Consider the following 13,711-nt stretch of genomic DNA (forward strand, 5'->3'; position numbering starts at 1 on the left):
ATACAGAGGATCCAGAGACACATGAAAAGATGCTCAATATCACTAGCTATCAGAGAGATGCAAATTAAAACTACAATGAGATACCACTTTACACCGGTGAGAATGGCTATCATAAACAAAGCAATAAACAACAAATGTTGGAGAGGGTGTGGGGAAAAGGGGACTCTGGTCCACTGTTGGTGGGATTGCAGACTGGTACAACCATTATGGAAAACAGTATGGAATTTTCTCAGAAAACTAAAATTGGACTTGCCTTTTGACCCAGCAATTCCACTGCTGGGATTGTATCCTAAGAACCCTAAAACACCAATCCCAAAGAACCTATGCACCCCAATGTTCATAGCAGCACAATTTACAATAGCCAAGAGTTGGAAGCAACCTAGGTGCCCGTCAGTAAATGAATGGATCAAAAAACTATGGTACATATACACAATGGAATTTTATGCTGCAGAAAGAAAGAAGGAGCTCCTACCTTTTGCAACAACATGGATGGAACTGGAAAGCATTATGCTGAGTGAAATAAGCCAGGTGTTGAAGGACAAATACCATATGATCTCACCTCTAACAGGAAGCTAAACGACAAAACAAACAAGCAAGCACAATATAACCAAAGACACTGAAATAGAGAACAGGCTGACAGTGACCAGAGGGGAGAGGGGAGGGAATTTCAGGGGAAATAGGGGAGGGATTTAGAGGAACAAGTATAAAAGATACATGGACAACAACTGACAAGGGTGGAAATGGGAGGGAGGTGGAGAGCATGGGGGTGGGATGGAATGGAGTAATAGACAGAAAACTGTACTTGAAAAATAATTAAATAAAAAAATTGGAAAAAAAAGAATAGATGATGATGGACAGAGACTTGAGTTGGGGTGGTGAATATACAGTATAGTGTACAAGTGTACTGTAGAATTGTGAACCTGAACCCTAAATAATTTTGTTAAAATAGTTTCACCCTAATAAATTCAATAAAAAGGAAAAAAGATTATTGAGATTAAAAAAAATTCTCTATATTCTGTAATCAGTTTAGAAGGCTGTTTTGATCACAGGACCACATTTTCTATAATGACCTGGCAGCGTACTGGTTAAAACCTAGAATTATTCTACAATATATTCTCTTTGCTTCCTAAAGCTATTTACGTTAGAACTAAAAGTGAAGACAACCCTTTAAGCAATGCTAATGTGTGTAGGATGTATCAGGTATTTGTGTGAAACTTCCGGACTCTCGTGGACTGAGCAGGCTACAGAAGGGAACCCCTCCCACCACGAACACAATATGGTGCTGAAAACATATATACAGAATTTAAAAAATATATAGCCAAGGTTAAAATAAATAAAAGAGCATCTTCAAGTATCGTAACCAAAAAAGACACTCCGATTTAGAGCAGCACATGGAAGCACACAAAGGGTATTGATCCTGGGTACGGGGTAGGGCTAGTTGTTTGTGTTCCTCCCATAGGGGAAGAGCAGGTCTCCACTGTGAGAGAGAAAGAAAGTCAAAAGTGATTCAACTGAGAGCTTATCAGATGAATTACCTTTACAAAAAAAAGCAACCACAAAAACTCTACTCATGGGCTGAGTGAAGTGTCAGAATTGAGTCAGCAGAAGAAAAATATCAGTCTTAGCAATGTATTTTTAGATATGTCTCCTCAGGCAAAGGCAACAAAACAAATAGAAACAAATAGAGCCATATCAAACTTAAAAGGGTTTGCAGAGTGAAGGAAGCCATTGACAAGAATAAAAGGCAACGTACTGATGAAAAAAATATTTGCAAATGATATATTTGATTAGGGGTTAATGTCTAAAATACACACACAAAATCATACGAGTCAACATGGAACTCATGGACACCAACAACACTGTGGTGACTGCGGGGGGGGGGGGCGGGGGATGGGTGGAGAAATAAAAGGGGATACAGAGAATAAATGGTAATGAAAAAACCAATAAAAAAAACCTGTAAAAAAATAATAAAAACACCAGAGAAGCAAACAATCCAATTTGAAATATGAGCAGGGGACCCGACTTGACATTTCTGCAGAGAAGATGTACAGGTTGTCAATAGACCCATGAAAAGATGTTCAACGTCACTAAATATCAGGCAAATGAAAATCCAAACCACAATGAGATATTGTTACCTCACTCCTGTCAGCATGGCCACTAACAAAAAGACAACAAATGATAATCCAGACGAAAGGGAACACATGAATTGTTCGTGAGATTATAAATGAGGTGCAGCCTTTCCATGTGGGAAACAGCATGGAGATTCCTCAAACAATGAAAAATAAAATTACTGTGTGACATGGCAGTTCTAGTTACTTACCTAAAATTAAAAAATGGTAATTTGAAAAGACATATGCCCCACCATGTTCATTGCAGCATTACTTACAATTGCCAAGCTACAGAAGTGAAGCTAGTGTCCACTGATAAATGAGTGGATAAAGAGGATGTGGTACATATGGCCAATGGAACCTGATTCAGCCATAAAAAATAATGAAACCTGGCCATTTGCAACAACATGGATGAACCCAGAGAGTATTATGTCAAGTGAAGTAAGTGAGACAGAGAAAAACAAATGCTTATGATTTCACTTATATGTGGAATCTAGACACCAAAACGACTGAATGAACAAAACAAAACAAGCAAAGTCACAGACACAGGGAACAAACTGATAGCTTTCTGCAGGGAGGAGGGTGGAGGCAGGAGGAAAAAGGGAAGAGGGTTAAAAAGCACAGACTTTATCCCTGGCTGGTATAGCTCGGTGGATTGAGCTCGGGCCTGCAAGCAAACAACCGCGGTTCGATTCCCAGTCAGGGCACATGCCTGGGTTGCAGGCCAGTTCCTAGCAGGGGACACAGGAAAGGCAACCATACATTGATATTTCTTTCCCTCTCTCTTTCCCTTCTAAAGATAAATAAATAAAATCTTAAACAAAAAAGTACAAACTTTAGTTCTAAAATAAGTAACAGGGAATAAGTAACAGGAACATAAACACAGGGAATACTGTCAATAACATTGTAATAACTACATACAATGACACATGGTTACTAGACTTGTGTCATCAATCACTTTGTAAGGTATATAAATGTTGGGTCACTGTGTGGTACACCTGAAAATAATGTAACATTTTATCTTAACTATAATTAAAAATAAATCTTAAAAAAGCCCTGGCTGGTATAGTTCAGTGGATTGAGTGCGGGCCTGCGAACTAAAGGATGGCGGTTCGATTCCCAGTCAGGGCACATGACTGGGTTGCAGGCCAGTTCCCAGCAGGGGATACACCAGAGGCAACCATACATTGAGACTTGCCACTCTCTCCCACTCTCTCCTTCCCTTCCCCTCTAAAGATAAATACATAAAATCTTAAAAGAAATAAATGCTAAAAAAGAAAAAAAATTAGTAAACTGGAAAAGAGGTCTGAGAAAAAATTACCCAGAATGCTTCACAGAATGAGAAAGATAGAAATTTAATATAAAAAAGAAATTAACAGAGCTAGAACATGCATTAGAAAGTCCAACATACTTTGATAAGGGTTGTAGAAATGAAAATTTGAGAAAATGAGGGAGGTGAAATAACCCAAAAGGTGATAGACAGAAATATCCCAGAACTAAAAAATATATAAGCTCTCAAATCAAATAAAAATAAATGCTGAAAGTTCATGGAAAAGATATGGCAGAAAGTTACTAATTAACATATAAATGGCATAGCCATATTAATATCAGAAAGACTATACTTTCACACAAAATGCATTACTGCAATTAAAGATGAACATTACTTATGATAAAAAAAATCAATTCATCAGGGACATATAAATAATTATGACCTTTTATTCACCTAGGAGAGTAGCCTCAAATTATTCTATATAAACTAGAGTTATAAGGAGAAATTAATAAATCCATAAAAATTAGGGGAGTTTAAGGTAATTTTGTTAGAAATTACAAATCTATCTGATAAATATTAGGAGAAATGTAAAAGATTTAAATAGCTTAACAGACTTGATCTATTGGTCATATATAAAATCCCAAACCAACAATAAAAGAATAGTTTTTATAAGATCAAATAATTGATATCACAAAAACAAATTTTTCTGACTACATACAATAAAGGAAGAAATTTGTGGGACAGGGAGATCACCAAACTCACATGTTTAAAAACTAAAAAGCATGTGTCAATGAATGATAAAGTAAAATATTATCTATCATCTACTGAGCTATGTATGTAGGAATGTATGTATGTATCACATACATATCATCATTGTAACTAACCTCAATACTTCAAGTCCTGTGGGGGGAGTTAAAAATAATTTTAAAGAGAAATGTCTAACTGTAAACAGGAACTTCTCTGGGTTGGGCCGTGGCAGCTCCTCAGCCCTCCTTGGTTGTGAGACTCTGCCTCTGCCTGTAAGGCAGTCAGATTCTGCGGTGGAAGGACCTCGAGAGGACACGCTGTTGAAAGTTCTGTGATTTTATCAAAGTCTCTGAGATGCACCATGGATTCAGAACATAAATGTGTTACCAGTGTTCTCATAAATGAACATGTTAATCTCTCAGCCATTCATAGTAACTTGTTTCCTATCCTAATGCAAGTTTCAACTGTTACCTCTTGTTCCCCAGTGCTAAGTGCTAATTTACCATCATATACTGGCAGCAATTTAGAAATCTGGAAGCCACTGGTCCTGAAAAATGATATTCAGATGCTGTTTTTATTCTTATATAAACTCACTGTTACTTGGCATTATATTTTCATTCAGTGAAGTTTACAAAAATTACTTTCAAAGTAGTTTTCCAATCTAACATATAAAATATGTTATAGTATTTTATTTTATATTTACTCTGTTATAGCTCTTGAAAATATGTATCTTTTGGCTTGGTAATAAATGGATGGGAAGCAGCAAAAGAAAGTCAACTATATTTATATAATATTTATATAATATATTAATATATAAGTATATATATATATATAAGTATNGATGGGAAGCAGCAAAAGAAAGTCAACTATATTTATATAATATTTATATAATATAAATATAAAATGTTTATATATATATAAGTATATATATATATATATAACCCCATGGGGCTTGGAGCCATAGAAGCAGCAAAGCAGGATGAAGACTGACATTCAGAAATGAGAAGGGCCTTAGGCCACCTGCACAGGAAGAGGTCACCGTAACACAGGGCCTGAGCCTGCAGCTGAGACCACGGGAGGGGCTCCCTCCCGCTGAACTGGGCCTCAGGCCTCCTCCTGACCTGGGAGCCCAGTGCTCCCTCCTGTGCCTACACTATGCTGAAAGGAGAACACAAAAACAACCAGCCTTGCCATTTCCGTGATCTCAGTGAAATGTGGGTGACCTTCAGGTTTCTAGTACAAGATGATATTTTTGAGTCCCAGGCCCCATTCTCTGAATCCCTGCCTCTCCAGTCCATGAACCCTCTGACAATCAGGGACACTGTGAACACAGGACACTTAGCCAACACCCCTGATCTTGCCCGGGTTCCTTTCCTGGAGAAGCTGCTAAGCAAACTGCTTCCTACCTTGGCCATCTTACCAGAGCATGTAAATAGACATAAATTAGGTTTTCGCATAGCTGTTTCCTTATGAATCATAGTTTTTCCTTCTTATTTAGGCTACAATTTTTCTTGTCCATATGAATACACTTCATGTCATCACCTTTCTCAAAAGTTTTCGTGAACTCCAATCTCAGAGCAAAAGCTGAAGAGTTAATCTGATCCCCAAGGTCCTGTCACCTGTTTCCTGTTACGCCCAGCCCGTGTCATGGCGTTTGCACTCGCCCCTCTGCCAGGTGTCCGCACCACTCCCCTCTAACCTGCCCTGAGGCCCTGCGCCCAAACCCACACCTCACCAGCACGCCCTTCCCCATGCCCCACCTCAGGCTTCTACTCAGCACAGGGCCTGGTTTACTCATTTGTCTGTCTTCTCCGGGGCAGTGGAAGCACATTCTAGGACAGCTGAGTGGGCTAAGTCCTCGGGGCCTGGAACTGAGCTTGGCAGATGGTGGGCACTCTCTTGGCATTCAACAATCGAAAAATTATAAAAGCTCTGTTCATTTCTACAACTTTTCTTTCCCCTCATTTCGTCCTTTTCCTGTCAGTGAAAACAGGCCCCTCATCCCCCAACTGCCCCCTCACAGCTCCCCGCTAACCAGCCTCTGGAACAATTCACATAGCATTATTGGGCACCTCCTCTGGGCCACGGACAGTGCTCAGTGATTTTTACATGCTTTTGAGAAAAATACTACTCATATTTAAACTTTTCACATTAAGAAACCAAGGCTCACAGAGACAAAGTGAACTTTCCCAAAGTCCCGCAGCTTCCAAGGGGCAGCACCAGGACTTGAGTAGGGCCTCTGGCTCTGGGACCAGCTTGTTTAACTGTTGGTGGGAGCCTGCCCCACAGCAGGAGGCTCCCTGGCCCCCCGGAGCCCCAGATTTTCCTCACCTCTTTATCTTGGACTCATACTCTATCTTCTGCTTGGTCATTTCTTGTTTCAGGCTGGACACTAGACTGTGCAGGGCACTGTGGTTGCTGCTGCTGTTGCCCACAAATGTCTCACTGTTGTCACTGCTGCTGGTGGCACGACTACTTCGACCTCCCACACTCCTCCGGTCACTTTTGTTTTCGTAGTCCCCAGGGTGGGAAAGATCGTCTTGTGGGGGCCCGTCCAAAACAGGGTCCTCAAAGTTGCCACCGTAAAAGTCTTGCTCTGGGCAGGTGGTTGTAGAGGAGCGACAGGAGGTGGAGTTCTCCGGGAGGGAGATCTCACAGGAGGAGGTGGACCAGGTGGCACTGTCGACACTCTGCTTGTCATCAGGGTTCATCATGGAGAACTGCTGGTGGACGTTATCATAGGTGGAGAGCCTGTTGTGCTGGCCGCACTCCCCTGTCTGCTCTTTCTGCCTGTTGTCTCTCAGGGTCACATAACCATTGGGCAGCCAGGTCATGCTGCGACCACTCATGGGGTTCCCGAGCGAGTCGGTGTTTAAAATGCCCATCCGTACTGTTCCATTCTGTACACTGTGGGTGCCCATTTTGGTACCCGACCCCTTCAGTGAAGAGGTCCTTCTGGCCTGTAAGCTCCCATTGGGAATGGTTTGGGTTTTCTCAAGACCTTCTGCATTGCCACTGCTGCTGAAGGACCCATTGGTGACAATCCCACTGCCCTTATTGAAGGCGGGATTCTTTTTGACCATAAGAGGGGGACTCCTAGAGACATCCAGCTTGTGGACACTGTTCCTTGGGCTGTTAGTTTTGCTGCCTGACAGAGCTGTCGGGGATCCATTATCCACGTTGCTTCTCTGGGGAGACTCGGACTTCTCCCAAGAGCACCGCCGAACAGGACTATCCTTGGTATTATTGTTCTCCTTGTTCTGTAGCTGACCCGTGGTGGTTTTCTTCTGGATTTCATTGTTGTTGTTGCTCACTCCGTCTTGGGGCTTGCTCTGCAGTTCTGTATCTTTGGGGAAAAGGTGATCGTGTTTGCTAATCATCACTGACATCAATTGCTGGACCACCACGGTACCTGGAAATGCATAGAAAACAAAGTCATATGGGTGAAATAATTCTGATTTACTTCCCACTTTGAGAGTGACGCTGAAAACGCCACATTCGGGTGAACATGCCGCATTGTTAGCAGTGCTAAACTAGATTCTTCTTGATGACAATGGCAATACAGGCTAAAATTTCTTGAGAATTTACTCTGCGCTATGAACTCTACTGAGCACTTTGCTCTTGTTAGTTTACTTGGATTTCAAAATAAATCTATAAATAGATAGTTAGTTACTGTTATTACTCTGTGAATTTTAAACAACTTGACCAAGGTTACAAAGCTATAAGGAGCAGACTTAGGGTTTGAACCTAGAGTTAGCTAGTTCCAAAGACCAGGCTCTTGATCATTTTACAACATTCAAGTTTGACATTTATTTATGAGAAATATTCCTCAGGAGGATGTCACTGTGATCGCTCATCTGACAATGACATCAAACCATCAAGACGTTTTAGTGGCCTCTGTTAAGTGGAAACCAATATAATCTCTAATGGATATATGGTCTGTCTTTCTAACACATCAAAACAACACAGTTCCATATGACTTTTGTTCATTCTGCAAAAGCCTCAGAGCATTTTAAGTGACAGTAACCACAATGGTGTAGTAAGGACATCCAAAAATCCTCTCTTCAATAAAAGCAAATAAAAAAAATTCTGAATCAACATTTTTGGAAATCTAGAAATGAACCAAAGATTTAGTGCAATCTGGAAATTGTTTACTCAAAAAAATTATTGAATCTCAGTAATAACAGCAAGCTCTGAGGTGTTTTACTTTCCTTGTTCCCATCTTTCTCTCCCTAGTTTTGCAGTTGCCTTGAAAACCAACTTCCCGTCATCTCGGTGGGCACGACAGCCTGGATGCCCCTGGGGCGGGCGGAACAGGGTTCAGACTCCTTCAAAGCTCCATTGCTAAAGCACAGTCACTGTCTGACCTATTTAGTGGTGGCCTGGAAGGCACCGTTAATGAGGCTGTCTCATTTTGTCTGACTAGGAGTGTGAACAGTGTGAGTAGCATTTTTCTCAGGGGCACTTTTCAAGAATAATGTAGGGCTTTTTTGTTTAACACCGTGGCTGCCTGAAACAATGGATAACAGTTGGAACAAACAATAGGCTAACCAAAAAGCTTAAAAATTTGAAGAAATATTTCCATGAGAAGTTTTGAAAGACAATGATTTATTCCTGGGGACATGCATGTTTAGGATTCTGCACAAGCCCAGGGCTGCTGACATGTTCAGGAAAAAATGAGACACCCCTGTTCTTTCACGTCTGGCTGGTCTTGAAGCTTTGCACAGCCAGAACTGGAGGCTAAAGCAGGGTTGTACACTGCCTGGCTGAGTGTTGAAGGTTTGCCTTAACATGCACACAGAGCCCCTTGGTAAAAAATGGGAGGTTTATTGCCTCTAGGCATTTAAGGAAATCTTTGCTTAATCATTAGCTGACAACTAAGCAAACCAAGTACAGACTCCAGTGACCACATATGGCAAAGAATATAGGCATACCTGAAGGTATGTCAATTGAGGTTATCCAATCTGAGAAACACAAAGACAAAAGAATGAAGAGAAATGAACAGGGCCTCAGAGACCTGTGGGACATCATTAAGTATGTCAGCACATACAAAAATGATAGTCTCAGGAAGGAGAGTAAAAGAGAATTGAATAGAATGAATATTTTAAGAAATAGTTTCTGGGAGCCCTGGCTGGTGTAGCTCAGTGGATTGAGCGCGGCCCTGCAAACCAAAGGATCGTGGTTCAATTCCCAGGCAGGGCACATGCCTGGGTTGGAAGCCAGTCACCAGCAGGGGCCAGTTCCCAGCTGGGGACACATGAAAAGCAACCATACATTGATATTTCTCTCCCTCTCTCTTTCCCTTCCCTTCTAAAAATAAATAAAATCTAAAAAATAAATAAATAAAATTTTAAAAAAAGAAATAGTTGCCGGGATCATACCAATTTGAAGAAAAACCAGAATCTATATATTCAAGAAGCTCCGCAAGTTGCAAGCAAGGGAGATGCAAAAGGATCCCACACCTAGAACTACCATCATTCAACTTTCTTAAAGCAAAAACAAAGACAGAACCTTGAAAGCCCAAGAAAGAAGCAACTCGTGTATAAGGATCCTCAGTAAGATCATCACATATTTTGAATATGAAATATTCAAAATGTTGAAAGAAATACCATTAAGTATTTCTTTCAAAATACAAGAACTCTACATCCAGCAAACCCATGCTTCAAAAATGGAGAAGGAATACAGACATTCCTGACAAACATAAAAACAAACAAAGAGAGAGAGAAGGAGAGAGAATTTGTCATTAGTAAATCTGTTCTATAAGGAACTCCAAACTTCAGGGCATTTTAAAGAAAGAGAAGACCTTCAAGAAAGAATACAATTCCTTTACACAGATGAAAATAGTCATGGTTCCCACTTGGCCCTCATATTTTACTATGCACTGTAAAGTATGAATTAGAAATCAATACAAGTTTCAGACAGTAATAATCATTTGGACAAAATGGATAGAAAAGTTGACCTATTATCAAAAAAAGTAATTTATTTTAAAATTAATGGGCTTATCAGATTAATGGCATATTAGTGGAAATCTCAAAATATATATTTACATATTCCTCACTGACTTACAGTATGGGCTCTAATCCCTTAAAACTGGCTGACACCATTAACTCAGCTTCTAAACTAGTTTTCTAACTTGGGGGACCTAATTTCCCTAACAATCTTTTTAAGTATTAATTGTATTCATGTACCCACAATGACCCAGCACAGGCTAATGCAAATATCAATCATCTTTACTTTGGCTTGAACTGTATTAATTTGTTGTGTTAACTCAGTTTACATTGCATGAATAAAAGCTCATAAGAGTAACCTTTGAAGAAATACATGTAGGGAAACAATGTACATGTTACTAAGTGTGGTTTCTCCATAAGATGCTTAGAACATGAGATTTGGTGAGGAAGAGGACAACAGGAGCTGTTGACAGTGCAGGTTTCTACTGAAACAGCTGCTATTCGGTGGCTGTCCAGAGGGCAAGCTTCACGCTTCAGCTTAAAGCAGAACCTAGGCAAGATTTGGCTCTGAATGTAACTCACATCAGGTTTTGAACAGGAAAAAATGCGTTACGTCTATCTATATCCTGCACACATCTTCTGTGATGATTCAAAACTTATATTTAAGATAAAAATCTCCCATGTTTCAGGTCTAATGCTAAATCAATGTTGCTTAAACATTAATATTTATACAAATTACCTGGCGACTCTGTCAAAATGTAAGTGTTGGGTGGGACACAAAATTTTATACTTCTAACCAGCTCCCGGACAACAACAGCTGTAACAGGACAGTGGCCCTGGTGTCACCTGGAAGCTCTCAGGACCCACTGCAGGCCTCTGAAATCAGAATTTGCACTTGAGTTTGAGAAACACTGTGTTACAGGGAAAGGTTTCACTTATATCTTCTAAGTTAGGTCTTGAAAAGACCGAGATAGCATTTAACATTTTTTCCCCATGAGAAAACTGAGGTTCAGAGAGGCTGCACTTTCGCTCAGGGCCACATGGATGATGAGACCAAGGTGAAATTGAAGGGCCTGTTTTCTTCCTTCATGTCATGTTCTTGTCCTACTATATGTTAGCTGTTGGATTTAAACTCTAGTATTAAGTAAACTTGACATTTATTCTATATAAGAAACACAATACAAGACAAAAATCTATTGAATCTGTTGAAGAAAAAAGGCTGAATGAAATGAATGATATTATATAGCCATCTTTCCTCCTTGAGTAATCTCTGAATGCCATCCTGTTTTCAATGCATGGAGCAATGAATCTGATGAAAAGATTTTGGTATTGCTAAAAAGGCTGTCAACACCATCACCATCACGTAATGTGTTTAAAGACATGTCTACTTAGTTCTATTTTACTATTTGCCCTTAAGACAGACATAGTTTTAAATGTTAGCCGCCTCTCTTATATATGACTGCCTGGAACTCGTGGAAAATGGAGCTTTAACATTTGAAGAATCACTGCTTCCCATCACAGCCATGAACTGTGTGCGGCATTTAATTACTTGAAAAGTGACATCCCCAAGGTCTCCATGATGAGCCTGTGAAGAGCAATGCCAAAATGTACCTGCCACAATTATAGAGTGAGTGTCAGCGTCCGAGAGATTTAGAACTCTTCCATCCTGGGAAGCTTTGCCCTTATCTAGTGTCCAGGGTAATAAATGGCAACAGTTTCTTGTAAAGGGACTTTCAATTTTTATGGCCATTTGGGACAGACTCGCTTGGTAGTTACGATAAAGTGTGTGTCGTTATATGCACTTATTTTTATTTCCTCATTTCTGCCATTCTCTTCCGTAGAATGTTAATGAGAAACAGGAAACACAAATAATGTGGGCAGAGTGGCTATAATCACCACTGTGTTGTGACAGGTCCAAGCAGATTAGGGAATAGCACTCCCTGTGCCATATGACCCAGCAATTTCCCCATGCACACAATTTTACACAGGTTAAATGTAAATACTATTTTAGGCATTTTTTCTTCATAAGCATTGGATAAAAATTCAATTTTCCTTTAAAAGTCCACAGAAACTTTAAAGAACACTTATGTACACATTTATAGATTATATTTGGTATAAGTACTTATACATGGCAGCAGTGTATAAAGTGTAGTTTCGAATTTTTATTTTTTTGCACAGAATAGCCTTTACATGTCATTTTGCATATGTGCAGGTATGTGTAAGATACATAGTGATTTATCACAAATGACAGTCCTAGAAACACCACATTATCACAACAGAAAACTCCCTCATGTACCTGAGCAGCCAAGCCTTACTCCCACCTCCCATCTATGGCCACCACTGATCTGCTTTTCGTCACTAAGTTTTTCCTTTTCTGGATTTTCATATCAATGGAAGTGTGCAGTATGAGGTCTTCGTGTCTAGGCATGTTTACTTAGCATAACACTTTCAGCATCTGTCCATGTTGTTGCAGGCATAGGAAGTTCACTCTTTTCACTGCTTAGTAGTGTTCGGTTCCATGGATGCACCACGGAACTGAGACCTTCCATGGTCCAAATAAATTAAAACAGCAAATGAAATTACTTTGCTGCTCCATTTCTCCCTACTTCAAAAAAGTCTATTTGTCTACTTGTACACTTACTACTTGCACATATTATCACTGTTTTCAGAGAAAATTACTTCTCTTACTGGGTGTCAGGTTTGTTAGGGAGAAAGAGAGGCCAAAGAGCCCTGTGGAAGCAGCGCTCTTCAGTGCCCGAGCAGACACCGCGTTCTGGGTCCTGCTTCTTTCCAGATCAGCTTTGCTTCCTTCTGGTGACAATATTGGCAGTGGGCAGAGGGAGGGTAGACTATGTAACTTTTAAAGAATGTCTTCTAAAACAGCAACAATTAAACTTAAAACAAAAAGACCAAAAAAATCCACTGACTTCTAGAAAGATGGTATTAAATACTATAGGAGCATAGTACTGAAACTCCCCACATAAATTCCCACATAAAAATAGAGGAACTAGTTAGCAAATCCCAACTCATGGACAATATTCACAATAAAACTAGGTGACAAGGTGTCCTCCCAAACTTCCAAAAAGAAATTGCTACAGGCACCCCCATGGTCACAAGGCATGTGATGAGGGCTGTGTGGGAGGAAGTAGGAGGAGGCAATAATGGGCCCTGAGAACGGAAAATCCCCAAGGTATAGGTATTCACTGCAAAATGCAAATAGCTAATTTAAAAACAGCTCGTGGGATTGCGAGGGAACGTGTCTAATCCAACAGAGGCAATCTGTAGACAAGTCTGAAGAAGCTAGAGTCATCCAGCCTCTCTGAGCACATGACACTGAGCAGCCAAAGCTGCCTTCAAGGCAGGGCCACACATGCAAGGCAAACTTGGGGGCGGAGTCTAAACGCAGCTGGATTAGGACAACAGGGATAAAGTAAATGGAGGTTAATTAAAGCCAAGGATTGTAACCAGTACATTCTGGAAAGCAAGCCGCCCTGTTCTGTAGTAGGATAGGAAACCCAGAGGGTGTGGCTGTGTGAGGCAGAGAAGCTAATCTGGACACGGGCAGATGTTTTACATGCACCTGGCTTATGACCACGTGTGTCTGAAAAACTCACTGCGTGATGCAGATCCTCCACCTC

General features: G+C 40.4%; 1 protein-coding gene across 5 annotated transcripts in view; it reads right to left on the minus strand.

Annotated features, from left to right (window-relative positions):
- Window positions 1-13,711, minus strand: part of ARHGAP24 (Rho GTPase activating protein 24) — a 516,933-nt gene that overhangs the window by 6,468 nt on the left and 496,754 nt on the right. For all 5 annotated transcript variants that reach the window (XM_037030752.1, XM_037030769.1, XM_037030761.1 and 2 more), the window contains one exon: window positions 6,457-7,537. In XM_037030752.1, the coding sequence (XP_036886647.1) occupies window positions 6,457-7,537 (1,081 nt within the window). The remainder of the gene's footprint in view (window positions 1-6,456; window positions 7,538-13,711) is intronic.

The sequence above is a fragment of the Sturnira hondurensis genome, unplaced genomic scaffold, assembly GCF_014824575.4.
Source record: "Sturnira hondurensis isolate 20B ecotype Veracruz unplaced genomic scaffold, ASM1482457v3 Scaffold0001721, whole genome shotgun sequence".
Lineage (NCBI taxonomy): Eukaryota > Metazoa > Chordata > Mammalia > Chiroptera > Phyllostomidae > Sturnira > Sturnira hondurensis.